Source organism: Tachyglossus aculeatus, chromosome 17 (genome assembly GCF_015852505.1).
Source record: "Tachyglossus aculeatus isolate mTacAcu1 chromosome 17, mTacAcu1.pri, whole genome shotgun sequence".
NCBI lineage: Eukaryota > Metazoa > Chordata > Mammalia > Monotremata > Tachyglossidae > Tachyglossus > Tachyglossus aculeatus.
Window position 1 is genome coordinate 50,588,289 of NC_052082.1, and position 25,424 is coordinate 50,613,712.

The 25,424-nt window shown below is 52.5% G+C and overlaps 1 protein-coding gene across 6 annotated transcripts in view; it reads left to right on the plus strand.

The window, feature by feature from the left end:
- Positions 1–25,424, plus strand: part of ABR (ABR activator of RhoGEF and GTPase) — a 169,920-nt gene that overhangs the window by 51,547 nt on the left and 92,949 nt on the right. For 4 of the 6 annotated variants that reach the window (XM_038758748.1, XM_038758754.1, XM_038758750.1 and 1 more), the window contains exon 2: positions 24,088–24,272. In XM_038758748.1, coding sequence (XP_038614676.1) covers positions 24,165–24,272 — 108 coding nt within the window. In that variant the 5' untranslated portion in view covers positions 24,088–24,164. Of the gene's footprint in view, positions 1–2,912; positions 2,994–23,737; positions 24,273–25,424 lie in introns of those variants that run through there. The other 2 variants (XM_038758752.1, XM_038758749.1) reach the window with 2 other exon arrangements.

Consider the following 25,424-nt stretch of genomic DNA (forward strand, 5'->3'; position numbering starts at 1 on the left):
TTACAGCTAGCCAGAGGTGAAGCAGCCAGAGAAGTAAGCCCCCAGCCTGGGCAGCACTATGGCCTCTAACTCTGTTCCCTTGCCAGTTGTTGTCACATCTATCTAGCCGTGTGCCACCTTCAAGGCCTCCTTTCCCATAGGGCTGTGAACCGCAGCATAAGGATGTTAGAGATTGGGCTCTGAAGCTGCCCTCAGCGATCCCCAATTAGTCAGTCGATGGTATTTATCAAGTGTTACTGTGAGCAGAGAACACTGTACCAAATTCTTGGGAGAGTACACGAGTTGGTAGAGACAATCCCTGCCCTCAAGAAGCTTACTCTTCAGTGGAGAGGCAGACGTAAAATACAGAGGGGGAAAGAATAGAGACTAGGGGTATGTACATAAGTGCCGTGGAGGTGGCGGAAGAGTAAGTATCAAAGTCTTCAAGGGGTACAGACCCAAGTGCCTACGTGATGCAGAAGGGAAGATGAGAGATTAGTGAGGGAAAGCTTCTTGGAGATGTGGTTTTAGTTGGGCTTTGAAGATGGGGAGAGCATTAACCTGTCAGATATGTAAGGGGAGGGAGGTTGAGAGCAAGGGATTGGTGGTGAGGGAGAAGAGAAGAGAACGAGGCACAGTGAGTACGTTGGCGTTAGAGCAGTGAAGGGTGCTACCTGGGTGACTTCAAGGGTGCAGAAGGCCTAGCTTTGGAAGAGGGATTGCAGGGAGAGCAGTGTACAGGCCGCGATATCTGTAAGATCACCCACGCTGAGGTGACGAAAGCCTCACCTGCGGACCTCTCTCATCTCACAGGGAAAAGATTTTGTTGAGCCTGTTGACGTGTGAAGGTGCCGCATCACATCCCTTGCAGTAGGGGAGAGGAGAGACTACCGAGAAAGGAAGGAGCCTTTGACTCTGGCTTTTCTTAGGGCTTCCCTGTGCCCTGTCCCCTGTTGGTACACTGTCACCAGCAACACTGGTGTTTTTTGGGTGCAGAGCACTGGACTTGGTGCTCGAGAGTAAACGACTGAATTAAGATCATGGTCCTGGCCCTCGAGGAACTTGCCGCCTAGTGGGGAAGACAAGCGGACACAAATTGCCAAATATTCAGTAGGTAAAAGAGTAAGAGTACAAGTACAGATGATAAAAACCCAAGTAAACAACTGGATAAACAAAAAGGGGTGCATATGTCCCCTTAAGGAACAGGTCTGTGACATTTCTATTTATATAACTCCTTCCTAGGGCTTAGAACAGTGCCCTGCAGAGTAAGCATGTAGTAAATACTATGACTGAGACTAAGGTGGCTGAGACATACCGTCTCTATGTGTTGCCAACTTGTACTTCCCAAGCGCTTAGTACAGTGCTCTGCACACAGTAAGCGCTCAATAAATACGATTGAATGATGGGGCCGTGTGACCGGGATGGAATGAGGGAATTTCTTCTGCGGCGGGAGGTGACTCAGAGAAGTACCCTCTAGATGGAGAAGCTTATGGTTTGGGGGATTTGAAGGAGGAGGAAGTTCCCAGCAGGGTAAAGGAGGGTGCACAGCAGGTCAGAGGTGGGAGAATGTTGGCCGGTTAACATAAGGGAAGTGAAGAGTGCAGTAGCATCTCCTTTAGGAAGCCTCTGGTCTCATGCTAGCCAGTCACTCAAACTCCCACCTCACCTTACCCGGATGGGATTTGTCGGGGGCGGGGGGGTGCTGACCTTTTGGAGGAGGGAGAGTTGAGGCCTTTTTGTGCCAGGGGGCTGACCGGAGCAGCGTGGGAGGGACCCAGGACAGGAAAGGCGGGGGACATTGCAGTTCTGAGGGGAGGAGTGATGGAAGAGCTGGCTTTGGGGTGTTTTCAGCCTCAGAACTTCACTTGGCAGTTGAGAGGGGTCACAAGAAAAAGGGTGCCAGTGGCCTTCAATAAGGGCAGTTGGCCATGGCCACTGACCACACAATGCTGCTGAGAAGCAGGGAAGCCTGGGTGGGTGGGTGGAAACCACTGCCACCGGGGTTGGACTTCTTTTCCGCGGAACATATCGATGAATGCCATGCAGGCAGCACTCAAAGCTGTGGCTGGACATTTTCCCAGAGCCCCCAGGGATTCCCCCAGTCCCTCATGCCCCTTCTCACCACACCCCCAGCCAGCTCTGGAGGGCCAGCCGAGGGACTGGGCCAGGGGCCTGTGGTTGCCAGGTGGCGGGGAATGAAACAACAGCTAAGGGGAAAACTGTTGTGGTTCAGGCTAGAGCAGGGAGATGAAACTGAGAACGATGTTCCCCTTTCTAAAGAGCTGCCTCCCTTCTCCTGTCCTGGGGGCCCCCCCGAGACCCGGGGAGCCTCTCCTCTCCCCCACTGAGCCCTTGGGGTGTTTGGGTCCATCAGCCTTGGATGGGTGCGGTCGAGCTGGTGGCTCTCTGAAAGAAACAAGCAGGGATTCTATATGTTCCCTCGAGGCGTTTCTATCACAAGCCTCCGTCTGTTCTCCAAGCCGCCTTTCCTGACGCATCAGCAGCCGCCCCGCTCTCCCTCCCCACCCCCTCTGCTCCAAAGATGAGCGAGTAACCGAGCTGCATTTTCCACCCCCATAGTGTGAAGTCTGCCCTCTCTCCCTTCCCTGTTTGTTGGCCTCTATCTCCAGAATAAATCAGAGAGAGAGGACCCTTCTAGGAGAACGTGGGACTGGAGGAGCTTGGCCTGGCCATAGGACCTCAGAAGTCTCAAATCAGCTCTTTTCATTTGAGCTAAATGCTGCTGCTGGCCTGAGTCATCAGGGCTTCTACCTCCTCCACCTCTGTGCAGGTGGGAAGTGATTGGGTGACAGCTGCCTCACCTCAACGACTTGCACACCCTTTCCCGCCCACCTCTTTCTCCGGGGAAGGGGGGCCCCATCAGCTCCCTCTCTCTGAGGGAAAGCCGGAGAACAGCGGAGAGGGAGAGGAGAGGTCTGTCTCTTCCCCTCCCTACTCCGGCCCATCTCTAGAACCCACCCACAACTGGACTGTGGCCAGTTAGAGCTCCAGGGGTGAGTTTTTATTTTATTTTATGGTACTTGTTCAGCATTTACTATGTGCCAGGCACTGTACTAAGCGCTGGGGTAGACAGAAGCAAATCGGGTTGGACACAGTCCATGTCCCACATGGGACTCACATTCTTGACCCCCATTTATAGATGAGGTAACTGAGGCCCGGAGAAGTGAAGTGACTTGTCCAAGGTCAAACTGCAGACAACCGGCGGAGCCGGGATTAGAACCCAGGTCCTTCAGACCCCTAGGCCCGTGCTGTGTCCACTGGGCCACACTCGACCTAGGACAACCAGCAGGGTCGGTGAGAGCTCACCCCTGGCTTGAAGGCCCCGGGCTCCCCAAATTTTTGACCCTTTGGCTCAGCTGGGGTTCTTTGTCCTTGGAAAGGATGGAGGGGAGAGGGAGGTGAAGGCTTGCTTGCTCAGCGGATGGGACTTGGGATGGTTCCTTCTTCCAGTTCTCCTGTAGTCCCTGTAAGCCCTCAGCTAGCCTGGATATTGCTCTTTGGAGGCTGGGTCTTGTGGGCTGGGCTCCGTAGACTGCAAGTGAGGATTTTGCCAAGCCCTCAGGTCCCTCCAATCCCGACCCCCTTCTCCCTGCAACGCTACCTAGGTCTTTATCACTCAGAATTGTTCAGTCAGTCAGTGGTTTTTATTGAATGCCCACTGTGTGCAGAGCAATGAACTAAGCGCCCGGGAGAGTACAATATAACAGAGTTGGTTGATATGTTCCCTGCTGCTTGATCCTTCATGCTTGAGCAGCAGGGATGCCCCCAGCTTTTCTCCCTGACCACCGCCTGCCCAAAGCAGAGGTTAGTGGGGATGAGCTTTGTGACTTTGGGCCACGGCGTAACTGTGAGTGTGTGCGCGCGGGCACGAGGGCTTCTTCTTTGCAAGCGGGGTTGGGATTCCAAGAGCCTCTCCTCCTAGCCATAGGGGGTCTGGAGGTTAATGGGGTGGAACGTTTGGCAGATCATTTTCTCCCGCATCATTGAGAGGGTTAATGAAAGCAGCTGTTGCCCCACCCAGCCACGGGCAAATGCCGTGTGAGGCGCCTGTCCCCGGGCCCCTCAGATGGTGGGCACACCAGGCAGATTGGGATCCTTGCCAGTCCCTGACCCAGACTTGCTTTCATTGCACTCCACCTCCTGACCCCAATAGAAGGGGACTGTCCCCCCGAAATAATCCAACTATGAGGCATCCTAGGACCTGGGGACAAAGGCGAAACTGAGATTTCCGAGTCCTGATGTCATAGTCGTCAAAGGCAAACAGGTGGTAAGAGCCAAAGAGCTCTTGGCACTTGTACTTGGATCTGTACCCTCTGGGCACTTGGTATTCACTCCACCCTCAGCCCCACAGCACTTACATACATGTCTACAATTTATATTTATTAATGTCTGTCTCTCCCTCGGGACTGTAGGCTCATTGTGGTTAGGGAATGTGTCTACCCACTCTGATGTACTCTCCTAAGCACTTAGTAAGGTATCCTGCACCAAGTAAATACGATTGATTGATTGAATCAGGTGGGAACCGGCTTTTGGGGATGAGCTGTGCTGTTGGGCACTGGGGTGGACATGTCGAAGGATGTTCTTTGGAGGGAGTGGGAAAGGAGGAAGATGTACGCACAGAGACTGGGGTGAAAGAATCAGAGACAGAAGAGGATGAAGAGAGGAGTGGAATAATAATTATGACTGTGGAATTAAGCACTTACTGTGCCGTAAGCACTAAGGTAGATGCAAGATAATCAGGTTGGACACGGTCCCTGTCCCATATGGGATGCACAGTCTGAGCAGGAGGGAGCACGGGCAATGAATCCCCATTTTACCGATGAGGAAACTAAGGCACAGAGAATTCAAATGACTTGCTCAAGACCACACAGTGGGCATCATCGATGGTATATATTGAGCTCTGGGGCTTTGTGCAGAGCACTGTAATAAGCTCCAGGCATGTGCAGAGCTTATGCATGAGAAGCCATGCTGCTTCTCATGGAAGAGATGGAGCACAGAGAGCCCTTGGGAGAGCAGGTTAGAGTGGGAGCCAGAGCAGAGTGGGGAAAGCTGTAAAGGCTGTGATTGGCCAGAATTTGACTGTAGGCGGGCATCGGGAGTCAGTCAATTGTATTATTTAGCGCTTAGTGTGTAGATCACTGTACTAATTGCTTGGGGTAGAGGGGTAATAGCTATGATCTAACAGTGTTTTCAGTCAATCAGTGGTATTTATTGAGTGCTTACTGTGTTCAGAGGACTGTACTAAGGGCTTGGGAGAGTAGAGTGTAACAAAGTTAGTAGACACATTCTTTCCCCTTAATGAACTGTCCCTCGATTTCCTTTTTGTGCTTGTGCTGGTGTGTTTCTTGCTGTTGCTTTTCTATCCTGACTGGGGACTGGGAGTGCAATGCAAGGCAGAAGGAGCCCTCTCTGTCTTGACTGGGGCAACGATCTGCCCCCTGCATCATGACACTCAAACCACTTCCAGACTGAGGCAGGGTTGGGTGGTCCACCCCGGGATGGCTGATTGGCTTTGAATGGTGCGGACCTGAGCAAGCTGGAACAGAGAGAGAACCAAATCTGGGTGGAAGAGCTGACGAGCCTCCCTTCCTGGAGCCCGATCCGTTCCTGCGAGCCAGGTCCCATGGCTAGACCCTCTCTGGAAAGGAAACCCCATTCCTGAGGTCTCCTCTTGGTCCCCTGACCCCTACAGAGGCCCTAGAGAGAGTGACATGCTTGTCCTGCAGAAGGTAAAAGAAATTCACATTTCCCCGGCACCTTTGCTGCAAGATGAAGAACGCTTTGGAGTAAAAATAGCAACTTCTGTGAATGACTGAAGTGAAATCCCACACAGCAGCTGGGGAGGGAGAAAAGGGGAGCTCTTGGGCTGCGAAATGCGACAGGCCCTTTTCCTCGCTAGCCAGAACCTGAGGTCTCCTCAGGACAGGAGAGGCACACGCCGCTCTCCCCCGACCCCCAACTGCAGAGTGCTTGGCCTCTGGTGTCCTTCTGGGGCCTCTAGGGTCTCTGGGAGATGGACAGCAGTAGGGGCTTGGGATCCTTATTTAGCAAAACCTTTTGGCTTTTTTATGGTATTTAAGTGCTTATTATGTGCCAGGCACTGTACTAAGCCCTGGGGTAGATACAGGCTAATCAGGTTGGACACAGTCCCTGTCCCACATGGGGTTGACAGTCTTAATTCCCGTTTTGCAGATGAGAGGATTAAGGCACAGAAAATTTAGGTGACTTGCCCAAGGTCATACAGCAGATAAGTGGCAGAGTGGGGATTAGAACCCAGGTCCTTCTGAGTCCCAGACCCTTGCTGTTTCCACTAGGCCACGTTGTTTATCGTCTTTGGGGTAAAATGAGGTCATGAGGTACCTAATCCTACAAGGTGAGGATTCTGTGGTTTCCAGGTTTTCCAGTTCCCTCTTCCTTTTCCAGACTCTGCCCTGCAGGCCCCAGGCCAACCTGGAAGGCCGCCTGTACTTTCAGCAGAACTCTCTATCTGCTGGATGGGAATTCTTGGCTTCCTCTCACTCTTTTTGCCCCCCCGCCCCTAACTTCCAGCTTCCCCTGGCCAATCTCTTGTCTCGAGGTGGTGCAGTGTCGCACCCACCCAGTGGGAGTCACCCACCCCGTGGCTCTGTGAGAACGGCAGCACCATCTCCTGTGACTCTACACCCTCCCAAGCTGTGGCCGGGATGTTTTCTGAATCTGTGAGCAGTAGGTTTGAGCGCCGGGTGCCTGTGGCTCGCCGCCTCGGTGCTGCGTCCTCACCGCGGTGTCGCTCTCCCCACTCAGAAACATCAGCCTGTTGTTCCTCCTGGTGTCTGGGAGGGGGAATGGGTTCCCGGGCCGAATCAGGTCAGAGGTGATGGTCCTTGCCTCTGGTTCCGCCAGCTCTCACACCCTCAGATTCAGAATGTTAATACTGTCATTCATCCTATCCCACCTAGATTACTACATCAACCTCCTTGCTAACTTGCCAACCTCCTGTCCCTCCCCACTCCAGTCCATACTTCACTCAGCTGCCTAGATCATCTTTCTACAAAAATGTTCAAGACATGTCACCCCACTCCTCAAAACCTCCAGTGGTTGCCCATCCACCTCCGTATCAAACAAAAACTCCTCATCATTGGCTTTAAAACTCCATCTCCTTGCCCCCTCCTACCTCACCTTGCTTCTCTTCTACAACTCAGCCCACATACTTTGCTTTCTGGTGCTAACCTTCTCACTGTGCCTAGATCTCGCCTGTCTCGCTGCCGGCCCCTGACCCACGTCTTGCTCCTGGCCTAGAATGCCCTCCCTTCTCAAATCCGTCAGACAATTACTCTTCCCTCCTTCAAAGCCTTATTGAAGGCACATCTCCTCCAAGAGGCCTTTCCAGACTAAGCCCCACTTTCCTCATCTCCCACTGTCTTCTGCGTCACCCTAACTTGCCCCCTTTGCTCTCCCGCCCCCAGCCCCCCAGCACTTATGTATATTTCTGTAATTTTATTTATTTGTATTGATACCTGTCTCCCCCCACCCCCTGACTGTGAGCTTGTTGTGGGCAGAGATTGTCGCTCTTTATTGTTGTATTGCTGTTTCCCAAGGACTTCGTACAGTGCTCTGCACATAGTAAGGACTTAATAAATACGATTGAATGAGTGAATGAATGGAAGACCCCAAGATGGCTCTTTCCCTGCCCTCCCTCCACTGTGTCTCTTCTGGCAGGGAAGTGGGTGTACTTGCCCTTGATGTGCCAGTTTTGCTTTGGCAAATGGCTCCAGCTGTGTCTGCCACCCAAGGCTCTGAACATCCCCATGAGGCAGTATGACACCGAGCCGTCATACTGGGGTTCTCCCTTTGGCAGCTGCCACCTCTCTGCTGTGTGACCTTGGGCAAGTCACTTAATTTCTCTGTGCCTCAGTTCCCTCATCTGTAAAATGGTTATTAAGACTGTGAGCCCCATGTAAGACAGGGACTGTCCTACCTGATTACCTCGAATCTACTTCAGCACTTAGAACTGCCTGGCAAATAATAAGTGCTTAAGAAATACTACTAAAAAAAGTGGTGGGAGGGAGGACGCTGTGGGTAGGGGGAGCGGGTAAGGCTGGACACCCCTGTTTCCAGAATCTCTTGGTTGAGTCATTGACCAGTTAAGAGGAGGGCTAGTGTCAGGTGCCTGCTGTTTCCCTTTCCCAGTGGGAACCATACGCTGCTCAGGGAGCAGCTGCTGGGATTTGAGGAAGTCCCGATGAAAATGTGTTGTTCCTAAGGGCAGCCCCGTGACCGAGACCTGGGGCCTCGAGGACCCTTGAGTGATGGGTCACCTTTTCCGGTTGCACTGAGCCAGCCTTGGCTCAGGGAAGTTACTTCTCTGTCTCCCTTGCTTGGGGTGGCTAGAATCTGATACTTGGAGGCCCAGGTTTCACCCAGTCGCTTTTGCTGAGTGACTTTTGTCATCTGGCCACAGCCCCTCTGCCTATCCTGGGGGTCAAAATACCTTCTCTGGGAAGCCCTCCGGGTTCCAGAGGTATATCTGGAAGTTGAGTGAGTTAAGACAGAAGCGGGGCTGGAGGGGGCTGAGTGAGGTAAGGGGGCTGCAGGGCTGGGAGGCCAGGTTTTGTGATTTCAGCCGTTCCCAGCTTGCAAAGACAGACCCAGAGTATAGCAAGAATTTCCATTTTGGAAGCTGACCTAGTGGAAAGAGCATGGGCCTGGGAATCAGAAGGACCTGGGTTCTAACCCTGGATCCGCCATCTATCTGCTGGGTGATCTGCTCAGGCACTTAACTTCTCTGGGCTTCAACTCCACTGTGAAATGGGAATTAAGACCATGAACCCCATGTTGGACATGGACTGTGTCCAGTCTGATTATCTTGTATCTACTGCAATGATTAGAACAGTGCCTGGCACATAGTAAGCTCTTAACAAAGTACCATTAAAAAAAAAATTATCCCTGATCATGACTCTGAGCAGAGCGCTTAGCGCTTAGTACAGTGCTCTGCACACAGTAAGCGCTCAATAAATACGATTGATGATGACAAGTGTGCTTCTCGCAGGGGGCTGGTGCTTGTGTTATAGCTGGGGAGCAGATGACTCCAAACTTGAGTTGTAAGCTCCCTGTGGGCAGGGAATGTGTTTTACAACTCTTTTGTATCGTGCCCTCTCAAGCGCTGTGTGCAGTGCTCTGCACACAATATGTTCTCAATAATTACCATTGATGATGGTGATGATGAGATCCTGGTGCTCCTTAGGTTGGTATTTGCTTTAGTTCTTTCTGAACTGGGGTGCCAGGAAGTCTGAATGGAAGGCTCTCTGCCCAGAGGGATGTATGTGCCGCAAGTACTGGTTCCGTTGCCACCTTTTATACCCAGAAAACTGGTCAAGCTCTAGAAGTTTCCTGGCACCCAGAGTCTGAGTCAGGGCACCACATCTGACTCTGTTCTGGGGGCTGATTTTTCAGTTTGTGTCTAGTCCTGCTTCCCTTCCTTCTCTCATCCCTTTGCCTGCCATTAAACCATTCATTCTTCCCCAGGACCTTCACCATGTAGCAGACACAGGCAGGGAGATGAGTTGAACCTCAAATCACATGATTTGACTCTTAACAGTTCCGAGAAAGTGTGGTGGCCAGACTGGCAGAATTCATGCCTAACAACTCTATTATACTTTCCCAAGTGATTAGTAGAGTGCTCTGCGCACAGAATGTGCTCAGTAAATGCCATCAACTGGTTGAAAATGTAAGTTTTTGGATTATCTGTGAACTTCAGTTATCCATGTCTGAGATACCTGAGAGTTGGTTGTTGCGCCTGGTAAGAAGTTTTCAAGTGGCTGCCGGTTATACCGTAACTGGGCCTGGGACACCCACCAAGGGACAGAGACAGGGACCCTCTTGGATTGAATGGCCTCTCCCAATTCACTCTTCAGTCAGTGGTATTAATCGAGCACTGTACTAAGCACTTAGGAGGGTACAGTAAATTTGGGAGACACCTTTGGAGCCAATCACTTCCCCCATCTTTCAGGAAAGCGCACTGGACTTTTTTTTTTTTCCCTTTCCCCACAACCTCCTGGGATGTGCTTTTCCCTGTAGGGCCAGATGACAGCTCATCACCACCTAGTTTAGCACTAAAAACACACCCGGAAGCAGGAAAGCGGGTAAATCCCAGAGCCAGGCTTGTCTCACCATGGGCCTTCTCCTGATGGGACCCGCTCCGAATCAGCCCAGCAGGGAGGATAGAGCAGGGCAATGTGGGGGGCCAGGAGTCCACGGCCCTACGGGCAGGAATACCAGTCACCGCTTCTTCGTGGGACGGTCGCCTTGGGAGAGTCTCACAGTCACAGGTAGGAGCTGGGGGCATCCCACTGGCAAGTTTTGTTAGTTTTGTTTTCCAAGCCAGCAGGTCCCAACCTCCCTCCCTTCCTCCCCAAGGAGGGGTCTCCTTATTGTGTAACTAAAACACTCAAAGGCGTGGGCATCTCCGTTTCCTCTCTGAGGTTCCTCTCTGAGGGCGGGTCAAGCGTTTTGTCTCGGAGGCCGGTGGAATAAAAGTGTCGGAAGTAGGTGGTTTCTTGAGTAGGTGGCTGTTGGTCGGGATATCTGTGGGGTCAGGACGGCTGCTGGGGGCCTGTGGAAAGGTTCTCCCTGCTACTGGCGCTCACACCGTGCAGGACCACTGCCTGTTATTCCAGGTGACCGCTTAGTCTTTGGAGCTGTTCTGATGTAACCGGACCTCGGAGTTTACATTAGCGTTATTGCTACAAGCCAAGGGAGGCAATTAAATAGGAAGCCGCCCGCGGACCCCAGAATGGCCGTGGCTGTGCCAGGTCGCCTACGGGCCGGCGCTGACCTGGAGCTCCCAGGGACCCAGCTCGGCAGGCAGACGTTCAAGCTGTTTCAGAATGAAAGCCCCCACCTCTCCCCAGAGTCCAATCTCACACTTAGCAATACACTCTGGGCACCAGTGACCGCAGCCTGGGTTTCCCTGGGATGTGGGGAAGGGTCTTTACGGTTCTTTTGACTCCTGGGCTCCTCCCAGCAGAGATAAGAAGGAGCACAAAGGTTTCTTTTGAGGGGGGAGTGCTGTTCCTTCTTTTTCATTTGGTCTTTCCTCCGCCTCTTCTTCTTCCTCCTCCTCCATCTCTGAGTTGGAACTGAGCGGAGCGGACCGAGTTGCTTGTTGCCTGAGAATTGCATCAGCCCCCAGTGGCGGGCAGATTGGAGCTGGAGCCTGTTACTATGGTGACCAGTAGGCCTCACACCAAGAGAAGGATGAGCCGCTTGGCGTGCTCTGCCTTCCTGTCGAATCCTGTCCTGGGGAGGGGATGGGAGACTGCAGTTTGGGAGGCCTGGTCCACCACCCTGCGCGTCAACCAGTTATCTGGTGCCATCTGCTGGGGCGGATTCACCTCCCATCATCAATCGTATTTATTGAGTGCTTACTATGTGCAGAGCACTGTACTAAGCGCTTGATAATAATAATAATGGTGGTATTTGTTAAGCACTATGTTCCAAGCACTGTTCTAAGCGCTGGGGGGGCGTTACAAGGTAATCAAGGTTGCCCCACGTGGGGCTCACAGTCTTAGAGATGAGGTGGGATCATTTCCGCCGCGGGACACAACTGGTGGCAGCGCCGGGCCGAGGCCTGCCCGGCCAGGAGACGTGTGCAGCTTCTCTCGTCCCTAGACGGGATGGAAACCTCGTGGGATGGGGAGTGCGGGGGATCTGACGTGGTGGCCGGGAGGATCGGGGTCGCTGGGTGAGGAGAAGTTGGGAGCGAGAGACGGCCTGGGCCAGCGGAGTGGGGGCCAGGCTGGATCATAAGCTTCACCTCTCCCCAGACCTGAATCCACAAGTCCGAACAAGTCTTTCGTGTGTCCCAGGACCCGGTACTGGGTTCTTCATGAGAAGCAGCATGGCATAGTGGGGAGAGTGCGGGCCTGGGAACCAGAAGGTCATGGGTTCTAATCCTGCTGCCACTTGTCTGCTGTGTGACCTTGGGCAAGTCACATATCTGTGCCTCAGTTCCCTATCAGCTGTGTGACTTTGGGCAAGTTACTTCACTTCTCTGGGCCTCAGTTACCTCATCTGTATAATGGAGATTGACTGTGAGCCCCCCTGTGGGACAACCTGATCACCTTGTAACCTCCCCAGCGAACAATGCTTTGCACATAGTAAGTGCTTAATAAATGCCATTATTGTTATTATCTGTAAAATGGGGATTGAGACTGTGAGCCCCCACTTGGGGCAGGGACTCTGCCCAACCCGATTTGGTTGTATCTATCCCAGCGCTTAGTACAGTGCCTGGCACATAGTAAGCGCTTAACAAATACCATAATAATAATAATTATTATTAATGGGTGAAGGCACCAGCTCTGTAGGGGGACTGTCAATTTGCTAAGGGCAGAGACAGCTCGCTGGGTTTGGAGATGACAAACTGCAGGAGGCCAGGGCTTGGCCCAAATAATGAAAATAGTGGTACTTAGTGCTTACTGTGTGCCAGGCACTGTACTAAACCTTGGGGTAGATATAAAATAATCAGATTGGACACAGTCCCCATCCCTCATGGGGCTCACAGTCTAAATCTCCATTTTACAGATGAGGTAACTGAGGCACAGAGAAATGAAATGATATGCCCAAGGTCACACAGCGCACAAGAGGCAAAGCCAGGATTAGAACCAGGATCAGAGCTCCCCTTTGCTCTTGTCTGGACTTGGAAAGGAGCTGAAGATTTCAGGAGCAGAAATCCCCATTCCCTGGAGGCTAGGGATGAATCTTAGGGCGGAAGAGGATTTCATCAGGTTGTTTCAGCAGACACCCGGTGTGAGCCGGAAGAGTAATGGGTGTTGGGAGGGGCTTAGAGATTACTGAATTTGGCGGCAGGGTCCGATGGGCAGAGAAGAGCTCCAGAAACTGCCAACTAGGTTCTTCCCCGAGCCAGGCTGAGCTCAGAATGGCCTTGGAGTCCTGATAGCAGTCTGCTCCCTGGAGGGGCCTTGGATTCCCGCTTAGAAATTAGGGACCAGTATGTTTGCCCAAATAATTTTTCAGCAGCAAGGATGTCTCCTGGAGGAATAAACGATAGGCTTGGGGGAGTCCAGAGAACCTGGATAGCCCACACATTTCTACTGACTTTCGTGAAAATCTTCTAGAAAGAAATCCAATAAAGTGATTTTCCTCTCAGGGAGGTGAGGGAGGAAAGAGCGAGTGCTCCCCGAGCAGCCTGTGTGTCATGTGTACACGTTCAGGGGTACTTAGGCTGTGAGCGCATGGGAGGCGGGGACTCTGTCCAGAGCGTAGAACATTGCTCAACACATAGTGGGAAGCAGTGTTGTCTAGTGGAAAAAAACACCAGCCTGGAGTCAGAGGATGTGGGCTCTAATCTCGGTTGTGCCACTCGTCTGCTGTGTGACCTGGGGCAAGTCATTTCACTTCTCTGTGCCTCTGTTTCCTCGTCTGTAAAACGGGGATTAAGACTGTAAGCCCTGTGTGGGTCAGGGACCGTATTCAACCTGATTATTTTGTATCTACCCCAACGCTTAGTACAGTGCCTGGCACGTAGTAAGTGCTTAACAAATACCACAGTTGTTGTTGTTATAGTGAGCGCTTACAGATACGATAATAATACTCATGTGATTGACGGTGTTTATATGTGTGAGAGTTTGTAAGACTGAGGGTGTCTGCCTGAGACTGAAACTCTCTGTCCACGTAAAGGTTCGCGGACTCCCGTCTTGCGGCCAGGGACTGTCTACCAATTCTGTAGCATCGTACTCTCTCAAGTGCTTAGTACAGTGCCCTGCACACTGTAAGCACTTAATAAATACCATTGATAGATAACCCGGAAGTCTGGAGCTCCCTCCCTGGCTCCTGGCCATCCCCTCACTCTCGAGGAATCAGGCTCCGTGGCCCAGAGGTGGAGGGTTTTACTGTGAGCTCTGCGATAGGTGAGTGAACACTGCGTTCTCAGGCAGCAGACCCAAAGGAGCTGATGGGTTTATTGGGAGCAGGTGCTAGCCCTGATGCAGACAGATGGTTCCAGTGGAGCGGAGGGCCGGGGCAGTGGGCGAGAAGCGGCTGAAATGAGCCCTGGGGCCACGGTTGCCATGGTGTGAGGGGAAGTGGTCTCAGATGGGTCGCGGCCTCCTATCTCAGTTTTCCTGTGCTTGGCCTGCACCCTGCTCTGCTGCTTCAGACCCTTGAGAGACAGTCAGTGGTATTTATTGAGCGCTTCCTGTGTGCAGAGCACTGTACTAAGTGCTTGGGAGAACACAATATGACCTGGCATCCAAGCCGGATCTGGGATTGCCCACCACACCAGACCCAGATTTTGGCTGAGCAAGACAGGGCAGGGAAGGTAGGGACAGTTGTAGCCTGAAGGATGTCCTTCATTTCCAGACACTGGCTGGGAGGGAGTTGCTGACACGGGATGAGTGCTAGGGGGAAGCCCTAGGGAGGTCTCCCGGAATCCCATGGGGGCCCCGCTGGCAGCTTCCTGGTGCCAAAGCAGGGCTCCCAGGTTCTCTGCCTGGCTGGCTCTTCTTGGAGCTGGAATGGGCAGAGCCATCCACCCCCACCCCCAGTGCTTGCCTGGGTTCCAAGTTGGAGGTTGAGGAAGTGTCTTGGTCTCGGGCTCATCTCTGCCTGCTTGTGGGAAAGGGGCTTGGGTAGAAAGGAGCCATAAAGGACTGATGGAGTGAAGGGCGAGGAGGGATGTTGCCTTGTGTGCCGGGGAGGAGGTTCCCAAATCCCATCTCCGGGGCTTTCCCTGTTCTTCAGCCTTGTGGCTTTGGAGTCTCTGTACTCAGGTTTGCCCTTGCCTCCCCTTTGGCAGCTCTCCAGCCTCCTTTCCCCAACACAGCCACCCTGGTGCTTATCTCAGTCTTTCCTGGCATTCCTGTGGCGGTACTCAGCGCCCTGATATGGGAGCAAGCAAAACCCCTTTGCATTTAGTGTGGGCAAGCCTTGGTGTCGTCCACTTCAGAGCTGGACAGGAGCCTCTGGGTCGGGGGCACGGCTTCGGGACTTCAGATCTAGGGCTCCAGTCAGAGGAACCTGTTGGCTTGGCAGTGGTGGGCACAGCCTCACCACTGCTTGCCTGGGGCAGAGCCAGAATCTCATTCATCTCAATGGTGTTTATTGAGCGCTTACTGTGTGCAGAGCACTGTACTAAGCACTTGGGAGAGTCCAGTCCCATTCCAGGAGAAATCCTTAAGGAAAATCCACACTCTCATTTCCTCCGGCAAAGCCTGATTGGGAGCAGCTTAGCCCTGTTGAGGGGAAGGGTCTGGGAGGGGATGCCCACTTTCCCCTCCAGGCACAGAGTCACTGCTCCCTGGGGTGCAGTGACATGTGATGGGGAGATCTTTCCAAGCCAGTCAGAAGCTCGTTTGGGTGGAGCGTGCCTGTCCTCATTGCGCAAATGACCGCTTTCAGAGGAGGAGCTGTGAAGTCAGGGAATGGATGTCCGCACCCGCTTCCTCAAGTGATGGAAGTAGGTGGGGTCTCAGGCCTTCCAGGTACTAGTGGGAAGTCCCCTCTGGGCCTAGGGAAAGTTGGGGGACTTGGGGGCTGTTCCACTGTAGCAGTCACTGAGAGCAGTCTGGCCTGAGCAGTCGTGCTGAAGACCACCCTTCCTTCCCCCCAGCCCCCATGCATACTTAAAGGACCGAGGAGAGTCTGGCTTGATGGATTTTATCAATCAGTGGTCCTTATCAAGTGCCTGCTGTGTGTAGAGCAGTATACTAAGCACTTGGGAGAATCCACGATCCCCGCCCCCAAGGAATTTACTGCTGGCCCTTGGCTTTGCTCCTCCCACCCCTGTTGTTGGTGAAAGTGGGCATGCTCTGATGGCTCCCGGCCTTCCCCTCAAGTTGCCCAAGTGGATGGTTCTGCTAGGGATCACTAGAGGCCCTCCTCACTGACTGTCTCATTTGGGAAAGGAAAGAAGGAGCCAGCATGTTGAGAGAACTACTTAGTGTCAGTTTCAATAGAACAATTATCCCAATATGTGAGATGGTGCCTAATGACTGAGACCAGGATGATTTTAGTGGAGAGTGTGGGTAGAGTGTCTGGGGTCTGGACTTTTCAGGCATCTCCAGAATCCAGGTGTCGGGGCCAGGCCAGGTCTTGGGACAGGTGTGGCCACCCGGCCCCTCGGCCACAGCCCCGCCTCTGAGAGGCCAGTATCCTGCTCATTGTTCCTTCAATCAATGGTATTTATTGAACACTTACTGTTTGCAGAACCCTGAAGTAAGTGCTTGGGAGAGTTCAACACAACAGAATTCAGACCTTCCCTGACCATAGGGAGCTTGCAGCCTAGAGGGGGAGACAGATATTAAAATAAATTATGAATATGTGCCTAAGTGCTGTGGGACTGAAGGTGGGGTGAATATCAGTCAGTGGTAGTTATTGTGTGCAGACTAAGCGTTTGAAGGGTACAGATCCCAGTGCATAGGCAGTGCAGAAGGGAGAGAAGTAGGGGGAGCAGGATGGAGCCTGATGGGGGTGTGGGCATCATATAGTCCTGGGAGAGAAAACATGGCAGGAATGAGCAGTCCAATAGTTGCAGCCAACTGGTTCAGGAGGTAGAAGAATCATGTCCTTGTCCTGACTGCCCTGTGCCATTCTGGGAAAATTTCTTCAACTCCCTGTGCCTCAATCTCCCCATCTATAAAATTGGAAACTTGTATGCCTTCCTCTACCTACCTCCCAGGAGCGACGTCAGCCACCACTACAAAACTCTGGGTGGCAATTGGAGACCCTGAATATAAAGTTGTTCTGGAGAAAGCCAGCTCTTTATGACTGCAGTTGATTGATTGTCTGGTAGTTTATGGACATCCAGGTATGGGTTTTCTCTATCCTCCCACTGGCCATTCGATCATTTCACTGCTCACCCGCTCTTTCCCCCACGGATGGATAGGAGCAGAGGAGAGAGGGAGGGGAAGCTCAGATCATCGGCCAGAGGTTTGGTAGCGTGCTGGCACCACCCGCCAAAGTGAGGTGTTTGGCTTTTCTGGAGATTCCATTTGCCTGCATTGTCCCGGACCCTTTGAGACCCCGGATCTTTGAGTTGGAGGGTCTCACTCTTGGCGTGGCTGACCACTCTTGGTTTCATCGATCCAGATGAAATCCATACCAGATTACCCTCAGTGCCCCAAGGCATTGGAATGTTTCCTTGAATACAGAGTGTTTTTAGTCTTCTGCCAGGTGGCAGCTGTGGAATAAATAGAGGAAAGAGGCTGTATCGTGAGTGGGTGGATTGTGGTGAGAGCTCTTGACCCTCCAGGGCAGGGTTGGGTCACTCTCCTCTCTGCCTCCACGCCTTGCAGGTCCCTGAGTCGACAGAGGCAGAAGGGACTTATCTCGAGTGCTGTCAGAGCTCTCCTCAAGAGAGGACAGGAGAAGCAGCGTGGCTCAATGGAAAGAGCCCGGGCTTTGGAGTCAGAGGTCATGGGTTCAAATCCCAGCTCCGCCAACTGTCAGCTGTGTGACTTTGGGCAAGTCACTTCACTTCTCTGGGCCTTAGTTCCCTCATCTGGAAAATGGGGATGAAGACTGTGAGCCCCCCGTGGGACAACCTGATCACCTTGTAACTTCCCCAGCGCTTAGAACAGTGCTTTGCACATAGTAAGCGCTTAACAAATACCATCATCATCATCATCAAGGGGAAACCTGGTTGCCAATATCATCTACCCTCTGTCTCTCCTCCCTCTTTCCCTCTCCCGCCCCCCGTCCATTATGCCCACTGGGGCTGCCAACCCCGCCTTTGTTCTAGGCCTCACAGCCTTTCTCCTCAGGGCCGCCACGGTCCGCGCTTCCCTCGTAAGCAAGGATGTTGGTGATCTGATCCTGTTTCCAAGGCAACAGATAGACTGTACCCCCCACCCCCTGTGGTGCGCCGCTGTAGCCGGCACGGGGCGGTTGGGGGTGGGGCTCGAGTGCTGGTGAACTAACTCCTGCTTAACAGGCTGTGTCTCCATCCCCCCCATCTTACCTCCTTCCCTTCCCCTCAGCACCTGTATATATGTATATATGTTTGTACATATTTATTACTCTATTTATTTATTTACTTTGTACATATCTATTCTATTTATTTTATTTTGTTAGTATGTTTGGTTTTGTTCTCTGTCTCCCCCTTTTAGACTGTGAGCCCACTGTTGGGTAGGGACTGTCTCTGTATGTTGCCAATTTGTACTTCCCAAGCGCTTAGTACAGTGCTCTGCACATAGTAAGCGCTCAATAAATACGATTGATGATGATTGATAATAATTAGCCGCTCAGACAGCTCTAAGCTATTTCATCTGGCTCACATTCCCCTCTCAGGCCCAGCCTGTCTGGCCTGCGTGTGTCTTCCTCTACAGGGTCTGCTGGATCGGCCCTCCCACCAGAAGGAGGGAATGAATACCCCCCATGGCCCAAGGACAGGAGAAGTAGTGTGGTCTAGTGGTGAGAGCATGTCCCTGGGAGTCCGAAGGACCTGGGTTCTAATCCTGGCTCTGCTGATTGCTTGCTGTGTAACCCTAGGCAAGCCAATTAACTTCTCTGTGCCTCAGTTTCCAAAACTGTAAAAATCGGGGTGCCTGTTCTCCCTCCTACTTTGTGTGCCGCATGTGGACAGTGACTGGGTCCAAACTAAGTAACCTGTACCTACCTCAGCACTTGAAACAATGTTTGACACATATGAAGCGCTTAACAAATCCCATCAAAACACCAAACAAATCTGAAATAAAACCCAGAGACCAGGGTTGACCAGATGTCCTGGAGTCCAACCAAGAGGGCAAGGGGTCTGCTATCCCTGGGATATTTTTAAGAGATCCCTGGAGAAGCCGGACCCTGTCTGGCTCTGGGGTGGCTCCTCCACAGTTCAGCGGGCAGAAAGTAGCTTTGGCAGTAGGAATGAATGGGAGACCCAAGACTCCAGCTCCGTGTGGCTGAGAGACGGGGCAGCAAAGCCAGAAATACAAACAGAGAGTGTTGGACGCCAGGGCTGTCCCTTCAGCAGTTCTCACCAGTCCCTCAGCAGAGCAGGCAGAGGTGAGTTGGGGTGGGCACGGCACAGTGCCCCCAGCCCTTTGGCATCCTTAAGCCCTGGGATGGAACCATGTGGCAGTTGGGTTGGGGCTATAGGGAGGTGGACATAGTGGTGGGAAAGGGGTCAGAGGGGCCTCATCTTATTTCCCCACTTCTCTCGAAGAGGCTGTCACTGCAACATGTCTGCTCTTCCAAGTCTCTTCCAAAGTTGCCGTTGGCTGTCGTGTACCCGGAGGGGCAGGGCTCTCTGCCCTTGGCTCCTTGTGCTCGCCTAGGATTCCCTCCCTCCTTCCCTCTCTCCCTCCCTGTCTCCTAACCCTGAGTAACCTGGCAGAGTTGCTACTGGAACATCAGATGGAAAGATGCCACTCTACTACCTGCTTTGGTATTGAGTTCAGAATGACTAATGCCAATTGTGTTCATTGTCAACAACAGTTTTCAAGTGTCTTCTGGGCACAGAGCACCGTACTAGGAGCTTGAGGGGCTGCCACATAAGGAGAAGACCTGTTCCCTGGTGTTGAGCTTACAATCCAGTGGGAGACCCAGGCCGGCAGTGTTCATACAAAAGGGAAAGTGGAGATAGAATTGGTAGCAAAAATAAGCAATGCAAGAATAACTAAATGGAGTAAATGAATAGATAGACTCACAAATGCTACAGGAGGTCATTGGGAAGGCTCTGGTGAGGTAGCTGAAGATTAGTTGGGGATTTTTTTTAAACAGTGTTTGTTAAGCACTTACTCTGTGTCAGGCACTGTACTAAGCGCTGGGGTAGATACAAGCTAATCAGGTTGGATATGGTCCATGTCCCACAAGGGGCTCACAGTCTTAATTCCCATTTCACAGAGGAGGTAACTGAAGCCCAGAGAAACTAAGTGACCGAGCAGATCACCCAGCAGACAAGTATTGGAGCTGGGTTTAGAACCCAGGTCCTTAGTCTCCCAGGCCTGTGCTCTTTCCACTAGCCCATGCTGCTTCTCAGCTCTCCTGGATGAAGCATTTTGTAAGGAGCCTTTGAAGGTGGAGGGCAACCCAGTTTGGTGGATTTGCTGGGGGAAGGAATTCCATGCATGGGGCAGGGTGTTCACCGTGGGTCAGAGATGAGGGAGTTTAGAGTGAAACACACATAATAGGCTAGCTTGAGAGGGGTGAAGAGTGAGCCGGGGGGTAGCCGGAGAAGAGAATGGAAGGTGTGTAAGGAGATGGCTGGTGAAGAGCCACACATTCAGGTTGCAGGAGTTTCCTTTTCAGGCAGAGAGAAACACCTAGTCACTGAAGGATTTGGAGAAGAGGAGCGCTACTTTTTGAATGGCATTTTAGGAAGATAGTCTGGGGAGGAGGTCCTGAGTGGTAAGACGGCCTGCCTGGTACATATTTCGTCTTTCAGCCTAGGGGCATCTGGGGAGCTTGGTCAATTAGCTTCACACCCTGGTGCCTGGAGCACCTGACAGATTGTGGGGAACTGAGGCAGGATTTGTTGGGTTCCCTGGGAGACCCGAACAGCATGATCAATCCTCTCCTGTTCTCCCATGGACATTGCCCCGATGTCTGCTCCAGAATGCCTTCAGAAAGGGTAGGGTTAATGGAGGAGGAAAAGATCATCATCATCATCATCATCAATCGTATTAATTGAGCGCTTACTATGTGCAGAGCACTGTACTAAACGCTTGGGAAGTACAAATTGGCAACAAATTGGCAAAGATGGCATCTTAGGGTGGCCCCACCAGGAAACTAACCTGTCCGATCTAGTGTATGACCACACGCAGGCCCACGGTGCACACATACTGACTGGAGTGTGCATGTGTGCTCACGTACACAAATACACACAACACACTCCAGCTATCATGAGTCACTCAGCCCCGATGCCTCCCAATGTGGTCCATCCGTGGCTTTGGCATTCCCAGCAGCACCAGGAAAAGCACCGTAGAGTAGTAACGGGGCTCCTACTTAACGGGATCGTTAGGAAAAAGAGGCTTGGAGCTGATAGGAGTGGGTGCAGCAGCCGGGAAAGACAGGAGGTGGCGTTTGGAATAGATGCTGCGGCTCCCAGAGGATGCACTCTGGCTCCTGGAGGAGGTGCTCCAGCTCGTGGAAGAGGCACCGATTCTGGGAGGAAACGAAGGAGGGCAACGGGACTCTGGGGGAACTTCCGCAGGATCTCACCCCAGAGCCTAGCAGAGACCCCTGTGGTTTGTGAGAGTGCTTGTGTGGGGGTCGGGGGCGGGAGGGTTACCGTCAGGCTGGATTTTGTAGTCTGGATGTGTCTGTGGGTGAGTGCTGGTGTGATTTAACACTGGCATGTCTCACCACAACCAAAGCTTTTAACTGTTCAGGTAGTCCCGTTCGTCAGCGTGACCATTAGGGGCTGGGGGCGGGTTCCAGGTGCCGAAGGATTTGGTCTTTGAACCAAGAGTCGGGGCGGGGGTCTGGTGGGACCACGGACCCTTCACTCATAATGCTGGGTCCCACCGACACCTGTCGGCTCCCTGCCAAGAGATGTTGACTCCCAGGGCTAGAGAGGCTGTAGCTTCATGGGGAAGCTCACTCCCTCTTTGGGGTGGGTCATGGCCAGTCCCATCCATGAGGGGGGCATTGGGTTGCCTGGAACAATACCCCCCACCCCATCCCATATAGCCGATGGGGCTGGGCTTGGACTTCTATTGTTTTTTTCAATATTACAGCATTTATGAAATGCTTATTATATACAACGATCATCGTCATCATCAATTGTATTTATTGAGCGCTTACTGTGTGCAGAGCACTGTACTAAGTGCTTGGGAAGTACAAGTTGGATCTAGGGTAGGTAGAAGACAATCAGATTGGACACCTTCTCTGCCCCACCTGGACTCACAGATTAAGCAAGAGGGAGACTAGGTAGCGTATCCCCATTTTACAGGTAAGGGAACCGAAGCCGAGAGAAGATCAGTGAGTTTCCCAAGGTCACACAGCTGGCTGGGGGCTTAGCTGGAATTAGAAGCCCTTGGGTTTCATGATTCTCAGATTCGTGAGCTCCTTCCACTTAGGCCCTGCTGCCTTTCCAGGTGACATAAGGTCCTAAGAAGAACTTGTTGGAGCCACCCGGTAGCAGTTCCCTTGGCCTCTGCTCTGGATGTCCAAGGTCCAGGATGTTGGGGTAGAATTATAATTATGGTATTTATTAAGCGCTTACTATGCGCCAAGCACTGTACCAGGCAGTGGGATAGATACAAGTTAATCCAATTGGACACAGTCCCTGTCCCACATGGGGCTCACAGTCTAAGTAGGAAGGGGTAGGATTTAATCCCCATTTCACAGATGAAACTGAGGCCCAGTGAAGTGATTTGCCCAAGATCACATAGCAGGCAAGTGACAGAGCCGGAATTGGAACCCAGATCCTACGACTCGGAGGCCTCGAGTCTTTCCACCGGGCCACACGGCTCGGGAGCTGGAAGCTGGACTTAGAGCGGGTTCTGGTGCGCTGGCCTGAAGGAAAACTGGCCTCAGTGTTCCAACTGTGGCTTGGTGTCTGGTCCTGGTGGTTTTCCGGCCGGGATGGGTTTTGCCGTGGTGGGGGCCAGGCCTGACCTCTGTAGAGTGGATTCCAGAGAGATCAGGCCCGGCCATCCAAAGAGTCAGACTCAAGTCAACCCCTTCTGCGCCCAGCCCTCGGCAGCCGGCACCTAGTGGGTGTGGTTGTGGTAATGGTATTTACTGAGCTCCCACAGAGGGCAATGCACTATAAGTGCTTGGGAGGCAACAGGCAGAGGTCACACTGTCTCTGCCCACAAGGTCTTTAAACTCTGATGGAGGGAGACAGGCCGAAAGATATTTACGTCTCCTCCTGTTCTCTCAGAAGGTAAGAGGTCTGAAGCTAAAAGACCGGGAGCTAGCAGCAGCGAGGGGGTTAATGGCAGCTTGGTACTCTTTTCCTTTTCCTTTTTCCTTTTTTCCTTTCCTTTTAGACTGTGAGCCCACTGTTGGGTAGGGACTGTCTCTATATGTTGCCAAGTTGCACTTCCCAAGCGCTTAGTACGGTGCTCTGCACACAGTAAGCGCTTAATAAATACAATTGGTTGATTGATTTTCCCTCTCCTGGATGTCTAGTACTGTTTCTCTAAAGGAAGCCTTTCTGGGATGAATGGAAACAAGCGCTGACTTTTTGGAGACTTGGTCCTTAGCATTTCATAAGCATTGCAATCCCACCCTCCTTCTCATGTCCTGGAGCCCATCCCTAGCTACTGTCTTCCCCTCTAGACTGTAAGCTCACTGTGGGCAGGGAATGTGTCCTGTCTACCAACTCTGTTATATTGTACTCTCCCAAGGGATTAATACAGTAACATGCACACAGTAAATGCTCAATAAATACAATTGAGTGATGTTTCCTCCACCCCAGGTGGAAAGCCCCTATCTAGGGGCAGTCTTTTCCTAGTCAGATCCTGGGGGACACTCTCCCCCCACCTGCCATTTTGGGGCAGTTTCTTCCCTACTGGATCCTGGGACCCCCGCATGGGTGCAGTTTCTCTCCTGCCGGGTCCTGGGACCCCACGTCTAGGTGCAGTTTCCCCCCACCGTCCGGAACCCTGGACCCCCCAGGGTTACTGGGCTCAATTTGAAAATGGCCCCAGAAGGGGAGGGGTTCAGGAAGTGACATCGCTTGCCCCTCCCCCGCCTTCTTGTTCCCTATAAAAAGCAAAATGGTGACTCAGAGAGGAGAGTTGGGAGCTTCCTGCCTCCTGCTCCTGCTGTTAAATTTTCGACTCTGAATTAGGCAGGAGGCAAAAGCAGCAGCAGCAGCTAGAAATAAGGCTCTGATATGTTATTAGACGTGTGGTGGTTCTGGCGATTCTGCTGCTCCCTGACTCTGAGCAGCCTCTGAACGCAGCTCCCCCGAGCGCACAGCCCTGGGCTCCTGGGGATCCCTCTTCAGACGTAGGGGAGGACCCGTCTAACCCCCTACCCATCCCGCACCGCCCGACCTCCCTCTGCTCCGGGCGAGAGCTGTGAATGGTGTGGAGTGGACCATGGCTGCAGGGGGTCGCCGTCACCACCCACTGCGCTACCCGTCCCTGGCGGCCCTGGTGGAGGATTCTCAGTGGCCTTTCTTGTTCCTTGTCACAGACTTCAACTACGGGACGGATGACTACGACGGGGAAGGCAATGAAGAACAGAAGGTGCCTCCCGAGGGCTCAGAGACCATGCCGTACATTGACGAGTCGCCCACCATGTCACCCCAGCTCAGTGCCCGGAGCCAGGGCAGCGGGGATGGCGTCTCACCCACACCCCCCGAGGGCCTGGGGCCCGGGGTAAGTTTAGCTGACCTTTTTACCAGTGTCTCTTTGAGGGGAACTGGTGCCTCTGGGCTGGAACTGTCCTGACTCCTGGCTGTAACGGGAGCAGAGGGGAGGAAGATCAGGGCCATGGGGGTGGGGAGGTGGAAGTTAAGGGATGTGGAGTTGGAGAGAGGGACATTCAGAGTCTGCTCTCAACTGCTACCCAGGTAGATGCTCTCCTGCCTGATTTTTAAGTTCTGTCTTTTTATCTTGCTCCCTACATGGTCAGTACTCCCCCCCACCCCCCCAATTTCCTCTGCCTTAAGAATATTCCCCTTATCTGCCCTTCAGTCTTCGGCCTCCCTCATCACTCTTTCTACTTTGAGCTCCCTCTCATGCTTCCCCCTGTCTGCTTCTCTCCCTGTTGTCCCTCCACTCTCTCCTCCTCTTGCTCCTGCCCATCTGCTTGCTTCTGCCTCTTTGTCAACCCATTTTCCCTCTTCTCCTTTCCGGGAACACCTTCCTGAAAGGAGAAGGGAGGATAAGAGAAATTGTCAAGTCTGGGTTGGGGCTGCCCCTTTTACTCTCCAGGCTTCTTCTCTATGTCATGTATGTGTGTGTGCGTGTGTGCTCTCACACGTTCCTTCTCGGGGGTGTGTGTGTGTGTGGGTGTGTGTGTGTGTGTGTGTGTGAGCTTCCTGAGGACTGAGTCCCCAGTCACTGCTAGATTAGGGTCTGGTTCTGGCAAGGAGGACAATACTGGGGCTTCAGTAAGGGAGCGGTGAGCTTCCCTGACAGTTTTTCCCATTGGTTAGGGAGCTTAGCTCCACAGGAACCATTTTATAGAAAATGTCCACTTTACTCTTTGAGTCAGGCCTAGTGAACAATTTGGTGAGGAGGGGCTGCTGCATCTGGGTACCTCATATCTGTGAGTGTGTGAGACAGACAAGAGCACACCTGCACAAAGTAAGATAAGTGAGGTCTTTGGGGTGGGCTTTCCTAGAACCGGTGTAGAGTGAATGAGCTCTTTGAGGGGTGGGGATTGCTGAGTGATTGGTACCTTTCTGCTCTGGAATCCATTCTAAAAGGATTTTGAGTCAGGCCATTTCACCTTGCCCCACAGGTTTGGATCTGCCACAGTGGCCCCAGATAGGGTTACTGAGCATTAAGATACCCTCCCCTCAT